This window comes from Molothrus ater, chromosome 13 (genome assembly GCF_012460135.2).
Source record: "Molothrus ater isolate BHLD 08-10-18 breed brown headed cowbird chromosome 13, BPBGC_Mater_1.1, whole genome shotgun sequence".
In the NCBI taxonomy this organism is placed as follows: domain Eukaryota; kingdom Metazoa; phylum Chordata; class Aves; order Passeriformes; family Icteridae; genus Molothrus; species Molothrus ater.
Window position 1 is genome coordinate 17291381 of NC_050490.2, and position 26268 is coordinate 17317648.

The 26268-nt window shown below is 44.1% G+C and overlaps 1 protein-coding gene across 1 annotated transcript in view; it reads right to left on the bottom strand.

The window, feature by feature from the left end:
• ADAMTS17 (ADAM metallopeptidase with thrombospondin type 1 motif 17) overlaps nucleotides 1–26268 on the bottom strand; it is a 155989-nt gene that overhangs the window by 119572 nt on the left and 10149 nt on the right. Inside the window, exons 4-7 of the mRNA XM_036389977.1 lie at nucleotides 16268–16440; nucleotides 7719–7802; nucleotides 7237–7394; nucleotides 1155–1198 (exon numbers count right to left, since the gene is read on the bottom strand). Coding sequence (XP_036245870.1) covers nucleotides 1155–1198; nucleotides 7237–7394; nucleotides 7719–7802; nucleotides 16268–16440 — 459 coding nt within the window. The remainder of the gene's footprint in view (nucleotides 1–1154; nucleotides 1199–7236; nucleotides 7395–7718; nucleotides 7803–16267; nucleotides 16441–26268) is intronic.

A 26268-nucleotide genomic window follows, 5' to 3' on the forward strand; every position in this document is an offset into this window, starting at 1 on the left:
TAAATATGGAAAGAGCTCTGACTTTAGTCAGCATGTGTCTTCCATCAGCTTCTCTCTTTTTTTTTTAACTTCTTTATTGTATCTTACCACAGCCACCTCCAGGTGCAGGCACACAGTGTAAAAACCTTCCTCAGTGGAAGTGTGTTTTCCATTGGACACAGAATAAACACATTGTGAGGGATTCCAAATGGAAAAAAACTTGGACACAGAGGCCAGTCCTTGCTCATGGCTATGTATCCTCCAGCTCTGTATTTCCTCCTTTCACCTAATCCCCACACCAGGGAGGGAAGGAGCTGCATTCCAAGATGAGCCTTCCACAGGGCTCCCGCTGAAGGCACTTCCCTCCCTGCCCTGCATCACCCATTGTCCATAACCCCTGCAAGTGTCTCCCTGAACACTGGAGTGTAAGAACAGCTGAAAATTGGGATCATCCCAAGTTTATACAGAATGGAGGATGAGGGGCCACCTGACTTTGAGGCAAGTCTAAAAAAATTCATGCTATCATCACAGAGAGGATGTTGAGCTGTGCCTCCAAACACTGCTGCCACTGTGGGGATTAAAAAAAAAACAAACCAGGAGAACACTGTGAAGGTTACTGCTACCTGAGTGAAATAAATAAACAAAGTATTTAATGTGTGGGATGTAAGGACCCTGTGTATGCAGGCTTTGGATACAAGTAAAGGCAGTTAGGAAGTAGGAGGAGCAGGAGGCTGAAAAGAAGATTTAACTTGGCTTTCCCACAATGAGGTATTCTTCTCCAGTGTCTGAGTGCCAGCTTGATCTGGGAATGTCACACAGGTTCTTACAATGGGAAATACACTCCTTAGCTAGCAAATTCTTGTTTGAGGTGAGAGAACTGAAAGGAACATTATACAAACACACCAAGAGGCAGTTTCTTCTGCATCCACTCCAAAGAAGTAGAAATACTCAAGAGCGACTCCTGAACCCAGAGACCTCCAGGGCTTAGGAGGGGTTAAAATTTAATGGCTTATTTATAGCTCATACCCTGCTCAGCTAATCCATATCTGCATCACAGAGGTACACAGAACAGCAAAATCAACATGACAGCAAACCAAGGAGTGAAAGATTGCCCAGAACACTCTCTTAGCACAGAGGTGCCTATCAAAATCCCCTCCCCTGCCTCTTGCACTTACCCACAGTGTCACAAGGCTCGTCTTTGTGCACGCAGAAATCTGTCCTAGAAAGAAAAACAGAACAGAAGTGAAATGTATCCTGTGCCTCCAGAGCAGGGAGAAGCAGTGGTGCATGACTCACACATCATGGGTGTTGAGGTCTGGGGATTTTGTAAGGCTGCTGTGCAGCGTACACGATGACAACAGAGATAGCAGCCCTGATTGCTACTGAGATTACAGACAATTATGTGAATCAGCCACATATACCACAGTCCCATCATCAGACTTAAGAGTCAGCACCTAAAAAAGTCCTGCCTCAGTCTGTGATGTCACATTTATTCCACCACTGGATTAAAACTGAAGCTCCTTCCACAAGAGAATTGTAACAATAAGGAGCAGACACCCTGTGATGCACCCTAAAAGACAGTGGGAGTAGGAGATGTGTGAAGGCACAGAACTAATAATATGTACCCAGAAATCCTCAATTCTTCATTAGAATAGAAAAGAACATGAAAAAAGGAGGACTAAACAGAGAAAGACAGATGTTGACACAGAAGAAGAAAGAGAATTTCAGGATTTTCCTGGTAATGGGTAAATTGGCTTCAGCCAATTATTACACTCAGATTTGCCATGTTACGGTTTGAATCCAACACAGAGAGAGTCAAGAGATTCCATTTGTTCCCCACATCTCATCAAGGCAGGAGAAGATACTACAGATGCCAGTGGCACCCACAAATCAGCCAGGGATCCATGGAAGTTTCTGTATTAAACAGAATAAAAGCCGTGAAGCTCACCACCAAAGCACTTACACTTCATGTGAGAATATTTTGTACATGAGGTTCCTCATGACAGAAAAACAAGTGTGTGTGGGGAAAAGTATTTTATACCTAAATTATTAGCTTGACTACATTTCAAGAAGCACTTAGACCTAAACTTTTAGGAGCTCTCTTCACCAGGGCTGCTTTGGTGGGCAATCCACAATAAAGAGGAGCTGCAGAGAAACATCACATGTGCGAAAACATTTCAGAAGTTCTTTAACCCAAGGGAAGCTGAGGAACTGTTGTCTCTATCACCTTGGCTTTCCTCACCCTGGGAGGAGGCAAGAGAATCCCACTGGTACATTTGCAGTGTGCCATTTGAAATGCCTGAGTCCCCTTGGGGTTTGGAGTGTAAGAGTTTGGCAGGAGGAAGATCGAAAATACTTTGAGAAAGATAAATACTTAGAAAAAGAAAATACTTAGAAGAAATATAAAAATAGATAAATATTAAAAGCGTTCTTTCCTTGAAGAAAGTTATGAAACTAGGGTTTATAGGAAAAGGGATTTAAGGCCCAGGACTGTGGCTGATGAATCCAGACCCTCCACACCAAACTCCTTTGAAAGCCACAAATCAAGCTGTCAAGGGCTTGGAAGGAGAGCACAAACAGCCATTCCCAGCCCTTGTTCAGCACACATTGAAAACCAACCACGCTTCAGTGCAGAAAAACCATAACAACCATCAAAGTGTTAAAAAAATCAGACAGAAACCAACCAAAAATCGGAAGCTACGACCACACACCGGCCCCAGCTTTCATTTTTCACTGCAGCCTGTGTCTCAACACCTTGGCATTGCAGCCTTCCCAAGGAAGACTAATGACAGTCTCCTGACGGAGCTGGCACCAGCGCGCCTGCTCGGCTTCCCAGAGCCAGCTTGACAGAGGTTTATTTAAGGACTTATTATGTTATATAAACTGCTAAATCAAACAGATGCTTTTCTTGTGACAACAGATAGCTCAACTATTAGTGGATGGCAGGAGGCCACAGCTAGAAAAGCCTCTCTCTCTCTCCAGAGCCTGTCCAGCCCTGCGAATAATGCACAGAATTTCTGCTCCTCACACTGCCCCACACCAAAAGGTGTCTGGCACTTTCTGGCAGCTCCACAGCTAGTAATTACCACCATGCTAGTAAATAAGGGGTCAGTAAATGATCCAGCACAACTTGCAGGCTCTCCTACAGAGGTAGAACAACCCTTGTGTGTGAAGAGAGTGTTGTGGTGCTGTTTGGTCAGGGAAAGGCTTGAAGCACATCAGCAGCAGAACTGGACATCACTGGAAATTCAAGTATGAAACCTGCTCAGCCCATCCTTAAAACTGTCATAAACACAAGACCAAGAGTCTCCATCTTCTGTTCAAATACACGTACAAAAATGCCAGGATTTTAGCCTTCTGGACCATTGTAAATACTTTATCCCAAAACTCTGTGGCCAAACAGAAAAGCACATCCAGACCTTTAGTTACAAACCAACTCGGTGGGTCTCAGTCTTCTTCCAAAGACAAGGGCACACCTCATCACAAAGCCCATTGCTGAAACTCCTACAGTCCTTCCCTGGCAGCCAGGGGGAGAACACTGCATGGAAAGGTGTTGAGAATGATCTGTCTCACCTGTGGCTCAGTCACACCAGTGATTTAAATGGCTCCATCCTGGCACCTGACACTGATCTGCTTTTAAAAAGGTTTCACTAACAGGCATTTCTCTGGCACATTTTTGAGCTCAACTGCATGGGTAATTTTGAAGTGAGAGCTTGACATGACTGATACTATAATGATACTCAACAATGCAGGAAAGGTATTTTAATATTTATTGCACGTGCACAGGTCTCCTACCACAGAGACACAGTCCTGTTAGCAGAATTTTTTACAGAGCTATGTTGAAATAAAACTCTTACTGCAGGAGCTGCAGTTCAAGTCCAACATCTGACCTTATCACACGAGATCTTGGCTAATACATTGCAATCACAGCTCAAGCTGTGAACCAGTTTTACTCTTCACTTTTAGCCATTGACTGAATCAAGCAGGACATGAATTTTCATCCTGTGACCTGTGAAATTCTCAGTCATTATCATGTGTGGTACCCAGCAGAGGTTTCCATTAGCAGAGTACAACAATTCTCAAAAAAAATGACAACAAGTTTGTTGTTTTGTTCAATAAAAATAGCTAGAAGAGCTCAGAACTCCTCCTACAGTCACTCTTCCATCTGGCTCCCACCAACTGGAAAAAAATACCTAACTGTGCTAAGCTGAACTCTGCAATTCAAGTCCTTCCTGTGAGAAAGAAGGACAGAAGTTGAACTGTGCAACAGGAATAAGAAGCATTCTGTTAAGTGGCCATTCCCAGCATCCTTCAAAGGACATCTTTCGACCAGTCTAACCCTGCAGGGTCATAAAGCTAAAGGACACAGGAAACTGGTACAGTCCAGAACCTGCCAAAATAAACTTTCCACATCCATAGGTACATTCAGCAGCACTATGTGCCCAGTTTCCTCCATGCACAGTGAATTCCTCCATTTGCCCATTTAATGGGAAGGCAAAGAGCTGGAGAAGTGTGGAAGGGAGGACCAGGCTGCAAATGGAACAACTACACCACTGTGTCAGGAAAAAACAAGTCTTTGCTTAAAGACAGCTCTGAATTCTGTTCCTGTCAGTGCTGGGACGTTCTTTGCTCTGCTATCACATCACCTTCAGTCTAATAGCTGACCCAAACACCTCCAGCCAGGAGCTGGGATAACACCACTGTGCCTGAAGATTTCCCAGGGAATGCAAGAGAGATCAAGAGAGAGACAGATCAGATTCAAATGAGACATGCTTCTAAAATCACTAATACACAGATTCTGCAGACAGAAGTTATTCTTGTCAGCTGCCTGTTAAAATATGAAGTACACTATCCAAAGATGCCAGAGACTTGAATTTCTGCAAGTTCAAAACCAGAATCTGAATGAGGAAAGTCTGATGGTTATAGAGACCACAACACTATATTCAGCTGTGGCAGATTATTCCCACTGTCTCACTTATTTACTGAGCTGGACAATGCATCTTATTTCACAGGCACAGTGTGTCCCTTACCTGAAACTCAGGTGGACACCATTAAAATCCAACAAGAGGAATATTTGCCACCTACATAATCTACTTCTGCATACAAATGAGGGTATGGGAAACATCAGAGAGGTGAAGTTTCAAAAGGCAAGCGTGCCTTGGTGTTTCAAATGAACCCAGCCAGACTGGAACCAGAGGGATTTCTTCAGAGCTTGACCCCAAAGAATCTGTTTCTAGTCCTTAAAGCAGCTGCAGCTGCTGAAAATTCAGCTTCTGCTTTTTCTGGCGCAATTGCTCGTGCTGGACATGCTGTTGCTCCCACTCCTCTACCACTGGTCCATCTGTACAGTCTGGGGAGGGTCCAGGGACACACACACACATTTCCAAAGCCAAGAGGAGAAAAATTCATTTCCCTGACACAGGAATGGGGCTGCTGGCCCAGAAGTCCTCCAAACAATGCAGCATCCTCCATGCAGCAGAAGCAGGATGGTTAGGATGACAGGACACATCAAGAAGGAAGGAAAGACTCCAAGTGCACACTGCTGGACTCTCCAGCAGCCAAAATGCTGCTCCTGTGCACAGCCATGTGCTCCCTGGCCTGAATCTTCTCACCAAAGCTGAATCTGGTTTCTAGCCCAACCAAACCTGTACTTTCCCAGCTATTCCCCCTGCAAAACACTGCAAATCCAGTGAACAGTTCCTCCTACAAATTCTTCTACAGTTCTTCCTCAAAAGCCTGAGTCCAGCTCATTTAGCCTGACATTATGCATTCAGTTTTGAGAGCAGCAGAGATGAAATGCTCTGCTCATTCGCCCCACCCTGTGCTCAGAGACCATCAGAAGAGATTCCCTCTGCCTCACTTGTCATGCAGGACAACTGGATACCCAGATGAGGTTAACAAAAATGTTAGTTATTTATTTAGGCTCTGATCCAGTGGAGCACATGCTTAACTACAACCAGGATGTGCAGCCAGTTGACTTCAAAGGAACTATTCCCCCTGTCTAAACTGTTAAATATCTGCACAAGTGCCTGGTGGACTGCAGTGAATACAGAGGAGGGAGCAGGGTTTGGGGGAGCTGCACACACGTCTGTGGAGGAGATTGCTCAGAACTTTGCTGGCCTCATGCCCTGCTCACCAGCTCTTTCACTGAACACTCACCAGAATCCCATGGACAGTTTGCGGTGGGGCTGTTAACACAAATCTAACACTAGAGATTATTGCAATCAGGATGGCAGTTTATGCAAAAACATGTATTTCTACTCAAATTGTTGGCAGAGAAAATAAGCGAAAGAGGTGAGTAATATTGAACTGCAATACAGATATTTCCTGTCTCAAACTGGGGGAGAAGGGGGTAGGAAGTAGTGTTTTTCTAGCACCATTACACCATAATTTTGTGCTCACTTTCATTATTCAGAGATCACTTCTGTAAAAATGCATATTTCTTTTACACCTTAAAGGATGCAAAAACTTAAAACACCATGAAATTGCTGCTCAGAATTTGTGGTAACTGTGAGGAACATGGGACATGCATTGTATTGTGAGGTTAAGCTCAGACAATTAGAGGAAAAAAGACTGTTGTCCCTAAACACCCTTTTTCTTGCTTTATCTGAGGTGTTTGACACATCCGTAAGTTCAGAATTACAGAGTGCAAAGAATTTTGATCAAATATTTCTATAAAGATCATTTCACATCTGAAATGCATGACTTTTCAAATACACAAACCAATCAGAAATGACACCCCTCCTCTATCTCAGTTGTGATAGAGGAGAGTTGTTAAAGTGGTATTTCCTGGGGCAAAGAGAGAGAAAACTAATTTAGTTTGTGGTATTTCTCTCCCTCTTTCTTTAGGAGATAACTCCCTCCCTAGTGCTGACACACTGTCTGCTCAGCTGATTCACCCCTAACTGCACACGGAGCACCTGAGCTCAGCTGTGTTCTCAACTCCCCACCTTCCTTCTCCTAGGAAGGAGGGCTCCAAAACCTCCCCTATATTTTCCACTCCTACCAGCTGGGGTGAGGAAAAAGCCCCCCTGTGCTACAGCCACGTCCTGACCCTGACTGTGACACCTTGGCTCAAGGGGAGAGATGCTTTTGTACAACCTTGTTAAGAATGCACAAAAACAACACAGAGCACTTTCACCTGAGCCATCTGAGCAGCAAATGTATCATCTTCTTCTTAGATTTCTGCCTGACCAGATAACCCCATCACTGACCATCACTGGTTGTAGGAAATTGATAAACCAGACCTTCCCATACCTGGTCACAAAAACAGCAGCATCCACAGGAGGGGTGTCATCCCTGGCACCAGGAACCTGGTTGTTACCAAGGTATTTTGCCCCACCATACTCTTCATTTTGCCACTGACAGAAGCTCTCCAGAGATCTCTCTCCATGATGCCCGATGGACAATTTTGCCTTTGGGGAAAAAAAAAAAAAAAGATATATAAAAGGAGAAATTATTATAGCCAGTCTTTAGCTAAAGCATCAGACCTCTCTGTAACATCTAACTCCAGACTGGTTTGCAGCTACAAGCAGACAGCTTTACCAGGAAGGATAAATAAAAGGATTCTGGTTCCTTTCACTCCCACAGCCCTTGTACTTCCCACCTTTAACACTGCCTGGTGAAGTGGACCAGGTAACTCCTCACAGTTTGTGATGCTGAGGCCCCACATCCCCCTCCACCCTGTGGGACACCACAGAGCAGTTCCAGGAGCAGGGCAGAAAGGGGCTGGAACTCACAGGGCGACTGTGGAGCAGGACTAGCTTGGTCACTCGAATGTTGACTTTAATTCCCAGGCTTTGATGCTGGAACATGTTGTACACCTGCCAAAAAGCAAAGAAACATCCACAGCTTATTAGTAGAAATATCAAGACCTAGTAACAGTAGAAGAAACTAATTGTGACTAAAGTTAGACATTTCTTCTTTTAAAAATTGACACAAAAACTCCCCTCACATAGATTGTGCTACTACACTCAATAAAATAAAGAATATTTAGGAATGCTGTGAAATGGAGAAAAATATTCCAAAGGAGCTCTAAAGATAAAGTCTCAGGAACATGGACATACGTTATGAAGCATTCAACCAACATGGATCTTCAGCATTAAAATATCAGAGATATCTGAATGCAAGATGAAATAATGGTGTGTTTTAGACTTCAGGAAATAGAATGGAAAAGCAATTTCCCTCTGTTATTTTCATATCTTATATAAGAGAATAGTAATAAGGCAGCACATAATGACACAAGCCTCAGGAAATACAAAAATAGCACCGGAAACTACCTTACTACTTTCTCCAGATTTTGCATTCCAGCTCAGATACTTCACCTCACTTTTATAGGTTAAAATAGAAGATCTTAATTGATCCCAGAATTTTATTCCACACGTTGCTCAGTGTACAAATGTTTTAACTAGACAGTATCAAAAAAGGTGAGGGAAGGGTTTATTTCAAAAGGTGTAAAAGGCCACATAAAAGGCCTTAGGTGAATATTGCATCCCCTATTTCATCAAAAAAACCAAAATCAAGATCAGTGAAGAGAGACTCCTGACAAATGGGAGGCAGGTTTGGCCCCAGGTGAGCAATATTCCTTGCTCACAGCTCCTTTGGCTACAAGCATCGCCCAGGCTCAGAAACTTCCTACAGCAAACCCGAGACACGAGCACATCTTGCACATCATGTTTTCAACGCTTGGTATTTTTCCTATTTGTGCAAATGCTCAGGAATGTGCTCAGTGGAAGAAGCTCTCCAGTGTTTGGGGTTGGATTTAAGCACACACATAAATGTTTCCTACAATTTAGGCACAGATTGCAAGACAGAGCTACTCAGTGTTTGACCCAGTGACCTTCAGCTGAGCACAGTGAGCCATTTCTCTTCCCTGGGGCTGGTGTACAAGTGCACACAAGGGCTGGCACTACTTGCTCAGCCTGGGGATGTGTTGGGAGAGCATTCAGGCCTCTCTCTACACACCTGGCAGGGGAAAACTTGACATTTGCAGAGAAGGGCTCTGACAGATGACCCCTGTGTAAGTGGAGACCTGCTGCACCACTACAGAGGCTGACAAACACTTCCCTGGGATGGATGGATGGATGGATGGATGGATGGATGGATGGATGGATGGATGGATGGATGGATGGATGGATGGATCTTTGGTTTCCCAGCTCTCCAGTAGCTCTGGCCATCCCATGAAGTTCCCACTCATGAAATGAGAATAATTGCAGCAAACAGGTCCTTATCCCTGAGCCTGCTGGGTGCTGGTGCTTGGCTTCCCATCAGAGCAGTCAAGCTGCCTCCAGAGCCAGCACAGACAAATCCAAACACCACTGACTTCCAAAGGCTGCTTGCCCTGGCAAAACTTACCCAAGCACCAGCTGCTGGACAGTTCAGGATGTCATCTTGAAAGCTGCCAGCCCTTCCTCCTTTTCTCTTGTGCTCCCTGTCCTAAGCATAACTCTGACTGCACTTTTATTCCCATCCACCTTCCACCCTCTTCTGATTCTGATTTCAGAAGAGCTCAAACAGCAGCAATTGGACACTAAACCAAAAAAAAAAGTCCCTGGGAGTGCAAGAGGCTCCACTTTGCTTGTTTATTCAAGCTTTGTTTGCTTATTTTCTTAAATGAAGGCCAAAGGAGCCCCAGGCTGATGGTGGTTTGTGTTGCCTAGAAGGAACATTAACCTTTCCCTCTAAGAGGGAGATCACTTAACAGTTACAGGCAACACACACTTGACTTGGAGAAAATTTAATTTGCCAATTAAAATAATTTGTATACAGAGAAAAAAAAAAAGAAAGACAAATTAAAACAACACCTTCCCCATACCTCATCTTTACTCCTGCATTCCTGACTCCTTCCCTCTCACCCAGAGCCAGGCAGGTGGATGGGGAATGGGGACTGTCCTCTGGTACAGCTCTCTCTGCTGCTCCCTCCTCACACTTTTGCCCTGTTGCAGGATGGATCCTCTCCATGGGCTGCAGTTCCCATCAGGAAAACCTGCTCCAGCACAGGCTCCTCTCCTCAGGTCACAATGTTGGGAACAGCCACCAGCCCCACCATGGTCTCCCCACAGGCTGGAGGGCACCTCTGCTCCAGCACCTGGAGCTCCTCATCCTCCTGCTCTGACCTGGGTTTTTTCCCCACTTTTTTCCACTATTCAGCCTTATTCCCCTCTTTTGAAGATGTTTCCACAGAGGCCTCCCCAGCCCTCCTGACAGGCTCTGCTGTGCCCTGTGGGGAGGGCTGGGACCATCCGTGTCCAGCACGGGGCAGCTCTGGGTGTCAGTCCCACCCAACACCATCCTTTCAGAGGGAAACTTCTCTCAGATCATGGGCTATAAGGCTAGAAGGAATCCCATGGAGAAGGCAAACAGACTTTTAAATTACTTGATAAAAAAAAAATATGAGCCTGACACAGCTCAGGTTGTTGCCAGCTGGATTTAAACCAGGCTGTCCAGGTAGATTGTGCCCAAAGGAAGCATCATCACAGAATCCAGCTGAATTTAAAATAAAATAATTCAGATACATAGGGCTTTCCTGCTAAGAATGAAATTCCATCATGGCAGCAACAACCTTCTGCCTTTCTCACCCAGCCAACAAAACCAGACTCCAGAGACTGTGCTGTTCCACACCACATCCAAGTGTCCACTTGCAGCACATGCCAAGTGAGGTGGTGGGATAACTGGTACCAGGCCATGAGGAATGGGATTTCCCACTGCAGATGTTCTCAAGATTTCCTGCTGCACAGACAGAGAGACTGACTCACAGACACCTCCCTGCCCACTCCCAACACCATGGGCCACCCTTCCTCAAGCCTGCAACTGCATCACACCCTTCAGGCTGCTGTGACTACTTCCAACAGGGGAAAAGTAAAAATACTTGGGTGGTTTAGAACCTTTTAATAAAATAAGGCAGCTGGGAACAGAAGTGTCAGCCGTATGAAACTCTGCCATGGAGCCAAATGCAAAGGTTACTTGTTTAGGACACCACCACAAGTGGCAGAAAGCAGCTTGGATGGAAAAGAAATGGAGGTTCTGTATCATGAAAGGAAGGGATGGGAAAAGTGGTCAATGTGACTGAAGTGTTGTGGGTGCCCTGCTGCAGGGGAACTTCTGCACTTCTGTACTGACTTCTCTGTGTGGAGTCATCGAAAGTAGGGTGAGCTCTGGAAGCAGGAGATGTGGTAAAGAACCATACAAAACAGACAGAAAAAATGGAAGGAGAAGTGCAGTAGAACAAGAAGAAGAATAAAGCCTGTCTCTGGCATCTCCCCCTTCACCTGCATTTCTCTGACAGTGCTTTACTGTACAGAATGCCCTAAAGAAAACAGGAAAGCTTGGAGGCTGGACCATCCTCCTCTGTGTGCATTCCTCCTGCCTTTCCTTCTCCTCACAGCTCTGACATGGAAGGGGCAGAACAAATGCAGTTCTGGCATAAGCTGTGCAGGCCTGCCCCAGCATGCACAAAGCAAACACAGACATAAGGAATTGGGCCCAGAGAGGAACTAAACTACATCATTTTAATTTTTTTTTTAATTCTCAAGAGCTTCCTCTGCAGGTGGACGGTGGGAGGGAGACGTGTGTGTTTCAGATGTTTTGGAGTTTAGAACAGCAACCCTGAGGGTAAATTGACTTTTTTTCCCTTTTTTCTTCCCTGAGCACTGCACTCAAGCAGGAGCCTTCCCATTGCCTTGGCTGCTGGATGAGGTTTGGACAGCAGAAGCCTTAGTCAGGTTACTGAGGTTGTCTTTCTCTTGTTTTGAAAAGTGCTATAGGATTTCTAACACCCACCTAAAGCCAAGCTTTCAAATTATTCCTTTAAACATTATGAAAAAGAACATATTCATAGCTCTGTATAAGATACAGTTGACATAACTCCTTCTCCTGGGGCTGCTGGAGCAAAAAGAGAAATCTGTAGACAGTGATGAAACACTCAGATCCTTTTCCCTTATGTTCCCTTATGTCCCTGTTCTCATCATGAAAATTCCAGACCAAGGTAAGGGAGCTGATTATCAGTGGCAGCTCTGGAGCCTTTATGTGCCAGCCCCCAAGAGCACAGACACATAAATCCATCAATGCAAGCATGATAAAAATGATTTTATCTGCTTTTTTAACATTAAAAAAAACCCTCACAGGGGAAATCCAAAATGAAAAACAATCTGTGGAGCGTAAAATCAGGCTTCAGAGAGTAAAACAGTATCATTCCTAAAGAACAACATAAGAATTTTCCCTCTTAATGGCATCCAAAAAATCACTAACTTCAAGTTCCTGCTTGCTGCTGCAAAGAGCTTCCACAGTAATCTCATGGCTTAGCAACAGCTGCAGGAGAACTGAGAACTGCAGGAGAACACACTGCAGAAACTCCCTCCACACTGCACTCTCAGGGAAAAAGGCAAGCTCCAAACCAAGCCACAGTTGTAATTTATTGCAAAACCCAAAAAAATACACTTAGGGGACAAAAAAAAACCCCAAACCCATAGAAAGCAGCTGTTAAACGACTGTGTTGTGGTCTTGGAAATTCAGAAATTCAGACGTCTCTGTCTCCAAATGCTCTGAGGGTCAGTGTGGGTGGGACTTGGTTTGCAAAGTCAGCTCTGCACTCTGCAAGGAGCCAACATCCACAACTCCCTACTCAGGGCCTGCCTGGAAACAGCCACTCCTCATCCTCAGCAACACAACAGCCATGGACAGGACTTTCCAAAGGGTCTCATCCCCATTTATCACCACTTGAACCAGTTATCTCCAGAACCAATTCTCTCCAGAAAGCTGAAAACCCAAACCATGAAAACCAGACTAAGCAGAGACCAGTGCAGTTCCTAGAATCTCCTTTTTCCTTTACTGGTCACTTCTTTCAGATGAAAAGCAGCCACAAGAGCAAACAAAAGCACAGAACTCCTGCAAGAACAGAACATTCACCCTCACAGCTCCACATGGATGAAATGCACTGAGAAATTAGCTGCCAGATGCAGACCAGCAGAATGGCTGAGCAAAATAAGCATGTTTTAAAGCTGGATTTACTACAAAGGCACTTGGGTGTGGAATTCAGAGGAAGTTCTGAACACTGGTCACTACAGAAGGAGGACATGAACAGGAGATGCTCTCAAGCCAAAGGTGAGACAAGAACTGGAATGGAAACACTGCAACAAAGCTCAGTAAAAAGGGAGTTTAACCTAGAAAAAGAGATCAGCACCTATATCTACGTATGTGGTTTTGCATTCCCACAGCTCTGCTGGTATTTCTCCCTGTCCATGCTCTTCCATTCCTCACTGCCTTGCTAAGGCTGCAGCTGGGCATGGTGGCATTTGACAACAACTTTAGCACCTGTTTGGAAAACAGTGCTGAATCAAACACCTTGCCAGAAAACGAGAAAAGATTTCTTTTTAGCAGTGGTGACTTGAAAAAAGCCAACTCAAATCCCTGGAGCCCTGCTTGTTCCTACTAATACATTACAGAGCACCTTAGAGGGAAATTCTTCCATGATCTTGGAAAAACCTGTCTTATAATTTCAAGCATTAGTTTAGTAAATGGAAGAGCCTGCTCCTCTACAGTGACATTCACAAAAAACAAGTACTTTTAATGTGAATCTACTCTCTGTTCAGGGGCATGGAACTACAGAATAACATTAAAAACACAGCATTTGCTACATGAAGTGCTACCTGTTATTTCTGGGTTCCAAAATGGGTTTGCTGTGCTTTTAAGCTGTTATTCTAGAAGAGGGTGGTGGGGTTTTTTCCTCTAAGATTCTCATTTACCAAGGGAGCAATAAACCTGTATTTTGTAATGCTGACTTTTTCCCCCTTCAGAAATTCTTGTAACATAAATAGATATTAAATACTTTAAGGCAGATCACTTTATTTAAAATGTCTATAAATATAAAATGCATTAATAAGACCTCTTAATGCTTGTTTTGTGGTTTGACAGTAAATGTAATGGCTTACAGAGAGGAGTTAAGTTAATATACCCCTGACCAGTAATGTTCTATTTGCTTAAATGCAAGCATCCAAGCCAAAATTAACATTCTGGTTTCTTTTAGAGGCAGCCTGCCATCCTGCAGTATAGCTGAATAAGCACTGCCTAATAACATGGGGCAAATCCTGTCCCCCAGCTAACAGTCACCCAAGGCTGAAAGGGAGGCAAGAAACAAAGATCCCAAGCAGCCAAGAGCTTGACTTAAGGCCTCCCCAAACCACATGATTATCTCTCTGAAATATATTTTTCTGAATTATCCTTCAGCTTCTTTTCCTGGGGTGAAGGTCAGCTCTCATTACACAAATGTAACATCAAAATCTCCTTTAGATTTCCCTGAATTTCACCTGGTTTTATCACCACAGAATAAAGGATTTATGCAGTGATGCCATCCATGTGTTTTGCCTATCCTTATTCCTCACTATGTTTTGCCAGTCACTGTCAAGCAGTTTCCTTCAGAGGCCTGAAAAATGTTCCTAAGAGCGTGGGAATGGAGGTGGCTGAGGGAGAGACCCTCTCATTGCCCCTCTGAAGGCTGAAGAGCTGAAACATGAATTCAAATCCTATCAGACACCAGAAAAGCCTCACACCAGGGAGCCCCCAGGAGCAATGACTTAACAGTGGGAAGCATTTCAGCTGGACCCTGCACCTGAGGAGATGCACATGAACGTGCTCCTCATCCAAGAGTCCTCTTCCATGTGCTCTCTCTGGTGTCTAATAAAGGGGTGAGCTCACCCTACAGCATCAGAACTCAGCTTAAAAGCCCATCAGCTTAATCCATTGGAAACTAACCTTCAATATTTGTTTAATAAATGGGTTTAGAGAACCCAGCCCATCTCTGAGCACCTCCCCATACAGATTTATTCACACCTGGCAAGCTGATGTTGCTGAGATGTTCTGCAGCACCTCAGCCTGGACAGACAACAGGATTCAAAGACCCACAGCCATCTTTTGTTTAAGACTTGGTCCATCAGTCTGTTCATCCCTAACAATCTTGACAGGCTGAAAAAGCTGCACAACACAGACATTCCCAATGGCCACAGTGAAATCATTGACCTGCTGGCATGAGGATCATCAAAAGTAACTGCAGAGCCACAGTGGAGCCCCATCAAGTGACAACTTTGAGAGTACACTGAGGCAAAATGAAAGGTAGAGGAAGGGACACAGAAAAGCAGCTCATTAATGGAAAAGACTAATCAAACTCCCTACTCAATCAGCCTCCAGGAGGGCTCCCTCACACCAGTGCTTGATGAAGGAACACAAGACCTCTTAAAAAGCTGTTGTTCCATAGCTGGTTTATGCTGAGCATCCATCTCTTCACTGGGAAGCATGACCAGGCAATTACTGTTCAGGACTGTTATTTTTTCCAAGCCAATTTGCTGCTCATAAACACCAGCAGAGGCACAGTGAGGAGAATGAGCTGTTCCTGGATATTACAATAGCATGGGCAAAGGAACATGAGCTTCCTACAAGACTTTCTTGTGCAAATGCCTCTGTAAGGACCCCTGCAGCCTGTGAGAAGAGTTTTCCATGTCTACATCCAATTTAGCCATTACCTCCTTAGTGGCACTGCCAACAGCTGAGTGAGCATTCCCTGTGGGAGGCTTTGTGTTCCCTTATCAGCTGAGCCAGAAAGGCCCCACTACAGAGACAGCTCACAAATTAACACCCACACTTCTCATGAGCCTGCAATTTCCAAAGATTCCCCTCACTCCCAAAATATACCCCTAGGATTTCTAGAATGATTTTCAAGCCCAACTCCATCAACTATTCACAGGTATGACCAGCACCATTTCATGCAGCCCTGGGGTGAAAAGAATGGGATCAGCCAGCAGTTTGGTCATAAGCTTGCCACATCTTCTACATCAAGGGAAGAAGCCATTTTCATTGTGTAAAAATCAGAGATAAAAATAATTTTGGACTTAAAGCCAGGTCTTCTGCTGGAGTCAATATGACTGCTGGTTTTAACTGCCTTGAACAATGAGCCACATCTTTTGTGAAACAGGTGTGCCATAAGAATCTTTAGGAACTCAAGAAACATGTCAGACAAGACACTCCTCCAAGGTAAACCACAGCAACAGCAAAAGCCTGGTAGAAAACACCACTCCTGAACCACTATTTCCTCAGTGAAAACATGCATTTTCAGTTTTAAAAATGGGTTTACCAGGAATAACACAATTGGAGAAGAGGTACATAACACAAGAAAACCAAAACCTTTTCTCGTACCCGAAGGTCAAACCAGTTCTTGATTTCTGCTGCCAAGTCAGCTTTATCCTCCCCTGGATATGTCCTGCTTACTCTTGTTGCCTCTTTGGAGAGTAAAGTGCCTACTTACCATATTCATAACAGTGAGGATGAACCTTTGGGCAGCCTCAGCTCCGTGGTACTGCACCATGTCAGCATCTGCCACCACCAGCGTCTCCACCGTGTACTCGCTGGTGAGGCGGATCGCGTTCCTCCGCTCCCGCCAGTCGCTCGTGGCCTTCACTTTCTTCTGTCTCTTCTTTTCTGAAAAGTCAAAATGCCTTTTAAGGCTGGCAGATCATAACAAAACACTCCCAGCCTTTTCAACAAACACCCTGGTGTGTACTCAGGTTGTATCAACCTTTAAATTGAAGTGTTCTTGGCTGGTTAAAGAAGAGGTTGCATTGCAGGTACGTCTGTGCCTGTGTGTGCAGAGAGCAGCAGATGATGTGAAAAGAGGGAAGAGGATGGGAAAAAACATAAGTTCAGGAAAAAGAAAAAATTAACTCATTCAAATAAAAATGTTACAGATAAGTTAAACCTTCCTTCCTACCAACCAAAGGACTTATGTATTAATAATTTGTCTTCTTCTAAGCTGAAAGGTGAACTGTGTTTCACAAGTAGATGTGCAAAGCAGCTGAGTCATGACCAAAGGAGAAATTAAGTTCAGATATGAATTCAAACCTGCTCACTTCACTGCAGCCACAAAATTGTGTTCATGCTTTCAATTGCAAAAAGAAAGAAGCAAATGAAGTAATTAAAACAAATTTATTCTTGCAATAAGAAACAGACTTCTAAGATTCACTGAAATGATCTCTGCCTACTGTTCAGCCTGTGATATGCTATGGTTACTGACACTGCTATTACTATTGATTTTTTCCTGTGGAAAAGGGAACAGAATACATAAGTCCTGAAACAGCACAAACACAACATTCAGGGCAAAACTGACATGGGACAGAGCCTAATGGATGGTCAGACAAATCCCTCTTATGTCACACAACACGTGCTGCTCATTCCCCAGAGCAGAGAATCACTTTTTAATTTTCTCTAGATTTACCCTGAGACCCTCTCTGAGCAAAGCAGCAGCCAGAGCTGAGCTGGTGTTCACTGATCCTGATTTTCCACAGCCTGTTTACCAGCTCCCTGACATAATTCAGCTTGAATTTCCCTTCTTTCCCAGATCATCAGCTTTCCCTGACTGACCCTCCTGCATTCAGGGTGACAAACTCCATCAGCTGCAAGCCCCCCAAAGCCCACCTGAAATGGACTCCCTGCCTTCACCCATTCATGCATTTTCTGCCTTGTCAATATGCACATTTCACCACGTCCATCCCATCTCCTCATTCCTGGGTTTCTTCAGTCATCCAGTACAATTCTGCACGTGCTTTTCTGCCCAAGGCATCAACTGTCAACACTTGGTACATATTTTAAACTGAGAAAACAACCATGAAATTTGATTTTTTTTTAAGAGAGTTTGGAAATATCCCCCTGGGTTGAAAGAGACAGACAGAAGTGTATGGACAGGGAAAAAAAAAGAAAATAGGGGGGGTGATCATAAATTATGGAAGCTGCATGCCAGCAGCAAAGATGAAAATAACCAAGTTTCAAGGCTCATTTTCACATGGGCTGCAGGACAGCTACAGAAAAAGTGCACAATCACGGCAAAGCTGCCCCAGAGCAGAGGATCTCTATAATGAAAATAAAATAACTAAAATAAAAAAGATTGACTATACAAGAAAGAAGGAGAGCTGAATGCACCTTTGATTTGCCAACTATGAGATGGAGATGATTTCAAACTCCTGTGGAACAGCTCACATGTTTGTGTGTTATTTTATTTCTTTCATTCCATTCATTTCCCATCCCTCCCTCTGCACAGCAGCACATCTTTAGCTACAGGTCCTCAACATTATCATTTAAATACCAAGGAGAAATCAAAGAAAAAAGAAAAGAAGGTGAATTCTTTCAGTAAAAACACTGACATTTTGGGTCTTACTGCTATCAGTCAGAACCTTCCTGAAGACAGCAGCATTTCTGCATCAAATTGTTATTTTGGCAATCCCCTAACAAATGTTTCCAGGTGGTACAAATCTCATACCTGTAGAGAAGTTCTTATGGAGGGGCTAAGCCTTGATTCAACTAAGTCTCGGCCTGGCATTGAACGAGCCATGTAAAAAAGTTTAAAATGGAAGGAAAGAATTGGAGTTCTCTGGGTTTTCCCTTAAAAAACTCTTTTTTGGTGGGAAAGAAGACATTTGTGTCAGAGGAGGAACTGACTCTGCTGGACTGGAGCTCACTCTGGGGAGAAGAGGTCATTTGCCAGTGTGGTCTCTTCTCCAGAGGCAGGTGAAGGAACTGGCACCTCTGCAGCAGAACAAAACTCTGCAAGCTGTGACTTCTGGAGAGCAGCAGCCAAAGGGGCTCCTGGCAGAGGGCTGGGCAGCCTTGGTTCACACAGCCTCTGGCCCCTGTTTCCCCCTGTGGGCTGGCTGCTTTCCACAGAGGGGCTGGGATTGGAGGATGTGTGTGGAAAATCAGCATCCCACAGGCTGCCTGGAAACGCAGCCAGAGTGACCTGACAGGAGAATCCTGTCTTACTCACCTTCACACTGCCCAAGTGTAAATTTATCTGCACCTAAAACAGACAACAGGGAGCCCACAAAGAGCTCAGGAGGTCACTGCTGAACCCTCCACAACAGGCACAGCAACACCAGCTACTTGAAAAAAGAGAGGCTGTTCAAGTTTGTAGCTCCTCCATAGGGTAAATTGTTTTATCATTTCGATCCACTTTCACAGTGGTCTCTCTTTGCATCCTCCTGCCCACCACAAATGCAAATAATTTTCCAGAATAATCTAGCACATGGAGAAAAGAGGGCATTTGCATGGCTGAACCACAACAAAGAGAAAGGAAATGCACGTCCTGTATCACAGATGTTTGATGAAGAGAAAGATCCAAAACCAGCAGGAAAAATTCTCTTTAAGTGCATTTGCAGCTCATACCTGAAAGTGAGTCAATTTTATGGAGGTATCCAAAAAATAAAAATACCCCATCTCTAGAGCCTCACTTAAAAAAAAGCCAGCACAGAGAAGTCTCATTCCTGCCCTGCAAGATTTATGGACCATGGGCAGAGAATCCCTCCATGAGTACATGAAACCCCAAACTAAAATAAACATCAGCCATTAAACCAAGGATTAAATGCTTGGTGGATTCTTTATTTGAACAAACTGATGTTACAAATTTTGTGGTGCAGATGTCAAGTGTTAGCGTGAAGGCATAAGAGGCCATAAACCACGGGCAGGAGCTGTCAGAGAAGTTTACATTGCAGGGAGCACACAGCACACGATTTTAGGAGTCAGGTGTTCCCTGCTTAAGAGGTCAGAGAATTTAGTATGAAATATGAGCTGAAACAGTCAATCTACAACACAGCATGTACATGCTGCAGGTGACTGGGCACAGGGGACATTACTCTTTGGCCAGTCACTCTGACAGTGTGTTTTACAGTCTATTGGACCAAAAAATCCACAAAATTCAGGACTGTGAGGTGAAGGGAGAAGGGTGAAACACCCCCAGATCCCCAGCAAAAAATGGCTGTGACACTGCACAAGTTCAAGTTTAGGTGACTTTCCTTTACCCTTGCCTGGCTCACCACTGTCAAAGCCACATGATCACACCACGTCCTGCAGTCTTTGAAGTCTCCCTCAGAATGGGAAGAAGCAGAGTCCCCACTGTGATCAGAAGCACAACAAGGCTCTTCTGAGGCCTCTGTAGAAAACTCCTGACGTTCAGTGCTTTTTATGGCAACTCAACAGATGTGCAATTCCAGAGCAACCGCCCCAAATGACCTTTTCCTATTACACACCAAAAGCACTGTCTAGCACTGTCTGGCTTTTGGCAGATTCTTGCTGTAAGTGCAGAGTCCTTTCCTGTTCCTCCTACCTCCCTTCCAACTGTATTTCCCAGACTCATCTAAAAGCAACATCTTCTCCTACAGCCTTCCACTATTTTTCCTGCCTAATCTTTCCCTTTGTAATTTTAGCTACCTCATTCTTGTTAAACCCACTGACGGTTTCTGGATGCTGTTCAACAGAAGCCACAAATAAAAGTTAAACTGCAGAATCCTTTCTGTAAGGCCAGATTTCTCCTTAGAAGCTCTTTTCTATTGCAGCCTTAAAAACCCTCTCCAGCTCTTCCTCAGGAGCCCTTTGCTCCCTCCCCTCCTCCCACAACCCCTTTAACATCTCCCCACACCCTTGATGGAGGGCAAGCTCTGTTTTACCATGTCCTGTTATTTCAGCAGCATAAAAAGGAAGAAAGGGCATCCAAGTGGGGCAAACAGCTAAAATTAATTCTCCCTAAGCCCCAGGAGTTTCCAGAGAACCTCTGACTGGTACTCACATTAGGCAGGTTTTATTAGCTTCACCTAAAAGTAAAAATCATCACCTCTCCAAAGCAAAACAGAAAGAAATGAGAGATTTTGCACACAAACCAAGCCAAGAAATTAAAGAAAGGAAATCCTTGAGGTGCATTCTTACTACTCAGTCTAAAACCCTCTGTCACTGCTGAATTATCAGAGGGACAAGATGCCACAAAATGTCCCTGATAGCAGCAGCAGGATAAAAGCACCTCCCAAAAGGTGATTAATCCCAGCCTCTGCCAGGATACAGCACAAGAATTTTCTCTGTGCCCTGGCCCATTATATCTCCACCAAAACCTTGGAATTTCAGATTTACCACAGCCAGCTGATGCCAGTGATTGCCTGAAGTTCAGGAATTACAAATGGTTGCTTATTGAAAGAACAGCTGATTACAGACTGAGAGTTGTCCTCTCATTTTTAATGCCCTGTCCTACAAAACTGCATCTCCAATTTGTCTCTGACTGGAATGGCAAAATCAGGCATCAACTGCTGGGTAAAATTATTGCAGAGCAGATGATCCATTATTCCCTAATTCACCTTCCAAAAATGGCTTTGTTTTGCTTTGGGGTTTTTTGTTTATTTTTTTTTTCCCAAAGAGTCGCTTTTATATCAAATCACAAGTTCATGACTATTTCTCTGGCAAAGCAGCAAACAAGAACTTGAGACAGAAGTCATGAACTCTGAGCTGCATCTCAAAACACCACAGATTTTGCTGCAAGGATTGTTATCCAAGTTAGTCTGTGGCTTGGACACATCAGTTAAAACCTTATTCTTCTGCAAAACAAACTCAGTCTTCAACACAACTCATCAGGGCTTTGTTTAATGGCAGGTCAGGATAAGCACTGTGATCTCTGCTCAAGGGTTCAATTTGTCACCAGGATTCAGAGAGTCCCACCTCCTGGATTATGTACACCCATCTCCCATGGAAAGGACACTTTCCTGGTGGCACAAACAAGGACTCATGGCAGAGAAATAAAACAATTTAGTGGAGCAGGAGCAGGCACAGTGGGCATGGCTTGAGCTATGGACAGTGATAACATGGAAGAAGCAAAGACACCTAAAAGATGAGCAATCCACCTTAGTCCAGGAACCATCTCTCTGCTTTTCTAGCCAGAATGAAATATGATCATGAATATACGACCATGGAATATCCATGAACATCCCAAGACAAGGACAGTGGACACTGACAATGGAGCTCATCACCACCTGCCAGGCTGGATTTCACTGGGCTCCAATGGCAACCAGCACTCAGCTTTATCAGGAACCAAGCAAAGGAGCACCACAGCTGCCCTGGACACGGAAGAAATCCATCCACTATCTACATTTACATTTCCTTTTTGTGTCTCTTTTTCACCTTGACAGCAGAGGGAGAAGAACCTGGAGTCCCTCACACTCCTCATGATCCACACTGAGGGAATCATCCAGAACAGACCTGCAGTAAAGCCTCACTTGCCACATGAGATGGAAAAGGACACTTCTGAATGTCAGACTGCTGCAGGAGGCTGCTGTTTATCAGCCATGAGGAAACAATCACAGGCTTGCAGGGAAAACCCAGACTCCCTGTCAGGAAGAGAAGGGACCTGGAAAAACCAAGGGATTTATCCACAGAAGTGAGACACACTCCCATGGGCAAAGTGCTGAGTTCCTGATACAGGGAATCCTCCTGTGCTTGCAAACACTTAATCACATTACATCTTCTGTGGAGCCCATTGTTGAAATCTGCTTTAATTCTCCAACAGCTGCTTCCTAATATGGACTAATACAGGTTGCATTACATCTCTCTATTTTTAGTGCACATGTTTTTGGCCATAACAACTGCTCTTTCAGGCCAAGTCAAACCTGCAGAGAAAACACAGCTACGAGACAATGATTAAAGATGGGGAAATGCAATGTAGCAGTAACATGTGTTTAAGATTTATACCTGTTCAGGGAAAGCATTCCCTACATTTGATACCTGTACACCAGCACTTACTTAAATTATTACCAGCTTTGATAAATTGTTAAAACAGGTTGCAAAGTAACTATGCAGAGAAGCAACACGTTGTTATTTTGTGAATTAAAATATTGATCTTCTTGTTATTTCACTGTATGTGCAGCACATTTGCATTAGAGGAAAACTGGTTCATTTAAACTGACAAAAGGGTTTAAAGCAAACCCACATTTAAGAGTAATTTATGAGGTCTATATCATAAACATGAAATAACAACCTTCTGTCCAAAGACAAGCTGCTCTCTCTCATGCTCCTGGACTGTATTTTATATCAAATCCTTCCTATGTAAGGAGACTTTAATACATCACTGGAGACCTTTGGAGAAGTTGTAACAGAACTTACTTTTCCTGAAGAAACAGAAAGTTTTATGACATGGTTAGAGGAGATTCCTATGCTTTCACAACATGCTTTGATTCTGCCTTGAACATTGATACTTTCTCAAAAACAAGAAAAACTGATTTTTTTTCCTATTTACAGACTCTGGTGGCAAAGAAAACATGCAAAACGTGTGTCCAAATCTCAGTCAATAGCTAAACTACTGTTGTTCCATGATAGTTCAGAAAAATAATCTGCAGCTGAGGCTGTGGTGGACATTGTCACATGGAAACAGCTTTACTGTATGTCACAAGCTCACAGAGAGAGGGCAATGAAAGAAGCTCTATCTCAGGGCTTGGGCACTGCAAAAATCATGTATGATGCCTTAAATGAAATCTTTCTCTCCTGCCTGGCTCTTCTGCAGGGAAACTCTTACTTGTATCTATTAAAACCTGCAAACAAAACTCCCTTTGACTCCACTCTCTCCATAGCAAAAACACTTCTCCAGGACCTTTGACAAGAAAGTTGTCAGAGCTGGTCTTTAAAGTGAGAGCAGGGTGTGACAGGAGCTTTGTGCAGATGCTGCCCAGTGTCCAGAGATGAGAGGTGTTTCACATCACTGGTGTGAAGCTATTTCCCCTGTTCCTCACCACTCCCTGCTCAGAGCAAGTGAAACCCAACCTTCCCTTCCTTCCCCCTCATTGCATGTGCACCTGGAAACCTTTTAATAGGTTTTCTGTTTGCCTCACAGGGGCTCATGTTCATGCCTGAGCAGAAATGTGCATTGTGACTTGAACTCTCTCTCTCTTGCAGGATGACAGGTGATAAAAATAAAACATATTCACATATCATATGACCAACAATAGCACCTGGCCCATGGTGATGGGATCCTTCCTTTGCTGCTGGAGCACTTTGGAATTCAAACAAAAGAATTAAAACATCAGCCTTGGGATTTTTTTTAACCCATTAGTAGACACTTTTAGGTTCAAATCTCAAGGACCCAGTCATGCAAAACCTTAAGTACTTTCCCATTCTTGACTACAGCTAGATTAATCCTCTTATACAGATTATTCCAGGAGAAATTTGGCTCCCACAAAGTTCTCCTGCAGACCTAAAAATAATTCTGAGTGCTGCAGGACGTGTAACACCACTCAGACTAAAGGAGTTGTTTTAGAGATTTTAACCACCCCTTATCAAACCAGCCTGATGGCATTACCTGGCCCCAAGCCACTTTCCCCCTCCCAGTGCTGGGGTCTGCAGGGAGGGCACCACATCTCTGGGTGGAACACAGGGGCACTGCCCTTGCAAAGCTGTGCTCTCTGTCCCCCCAGCAGCACTTCCTAATTAAGTTCATTTTGCCTTCCTAAAGTGCTTTCCTGCTCCTCCTCCAAATGCTCACACATTACATCACCAAGCACCTTTGTTTTAAAAGTTATTAAGTTCATATATCACAGGAAATTTGCCATTGAGCAATTTAGCCCTGTTTAAATTTTTATGACATGATCAATAGTTAGCATTAAAAATTCAGCCTATTTTTTGTGCTTTGATTCCCAAATAACCCCAGATTATGCCAGCTACCTCTGAATTACAGAATTTTAAGAAGAAAATACATACAGAGGTGATTCTTGTGTATTCAGAAAATACAAGAACAGCAGTAAAGGACTGAAAAATGCCCAAGCATGGCAGCTCTGTGCCCTTGAAAAATACTAATTTTATACTGTATTTACATAGACCTGTCTTTTTCTGTCTATGTCATTCTACAATAGAGGGTTTGTACCTAACTGTCTGACATAGAAATATCCCCATGCATTCACAACCTCCAACCTTTCCTACCAAGTTTTAGCCTGGGTGAGCCAAATTTTAAGCCACTGGAAAACGACCTCTAGTACAAATCTGACCAGTCCATGTTGGTGAGTTTCACTGCAAAAAGACCTTTTCCCAGGAGAAACTCTGGAAGCACACCCCTAGATGGTCACTTCCACACTGTTTTATTAGAAATGGACCTTTTGTGTGTCAGACAGGATTAATTTTTTAATTTCTAAACTCCTTGTGCACAAAAGTTAATCCAAAGCAGACAGCAGGCAATTAGGTCATTAATGTGCTAAGCCTATTAACAGCCATGAGTTACATTTCTGTCCCTCAACAATGACAAAGATCCAGGGGTCTGCCTTTAAGTGGGAAAGCCCATGAGCAATTGCATTATTTTAGGACGGGGCTACTGCCAAGCAAGGCTTGGCTCCCTTCTTAGCACAGCAAGAGTCAGCACCCAAGGGATGGGAATTCTGTTCCCAGTGCAGCAGTGGCTCCCCAGAGGCCCTCAGGAAGCAGGAGGTGCCACTGGAAATACTCTTTCACCAGTGTCTTCTTCATGCTCACTCAGCTCCTCTTTCCCTTTGTAACCCCATGTAATTATTACCCAGTGTCTCCCCAGCTTCCTTCCTTTAGTTCCTCTTCTCTCAGGGAGGGAATTCCAGTTCTGCCAAGGACAGGGAGCATCCTGCCCCTAGAAAACAGGTCAAAAGCTTCAGTGGCCAAAGGGTGAGGCTCATTTCCTGGACTGATTCTGGTTCGATTCAGATTTTAACTAATGGCTGTCTCATTTTACAGTGTAAGAATTCTGAAATGCATTTTCTGTGACCACAGGGCTGCAGCACCTACAGAACTTGGCTGGGAAATCAGAGCAGTCCTGAATTCTGATGTTTCCTCTGAAAAGAGACATAAGGGATCTGTAACTGTAACCAGATCCAAGATTTCATTCTCAGAGAATCAGAGAGAAGATTGGCTTAGTCTGAACCCCTGAGAACAATAAACCTGCTGAACTATTAAGAGCTCAGCTCCTCACAGGGGAAAATAAAGGTCCTGGCTGCAGGATTTACCAGCACCCAGTGCAGAAGCAGGCACAGGTTGTTTCGCTGGTGCACAGGTCTGGTTAAACACAAAAGCTGGGATACAAAGCCTTACAGGCAAACTTCAGGTTCCTGCCTGTTCCAGTGAGCTCCTTCAGGCCTCTTCCACTGCTGTTCCCACAAGGAAGCTTTTTGTGCCTCCTGTTGCTGCCACATCCTTCCACATCCAGCAGCAGCCCTTGTCCCTGAGCACTCAGCTCTTCCCACACCAGAGATTCTCACTCCTGTGCCCAGAAAATCCCCCCAGCCCTACTCCCCACTTTGTCCCTTTGGCAGCCCAGCAGCAGAACCCACTTCTCCATTTATGCAATCCATCCAGGAGAAGGCAGGAGAGGAGTGAAAGAAGCAGAAAACACAGGGACACTGCAACCTAATGAAGAGATTTCACTATGTTCATAAAAAACACCCCCTCTGCAACACACCCAGAGAGAATGCCAGAAATGATAAAACTGAATTGCTCTAAAGAAGC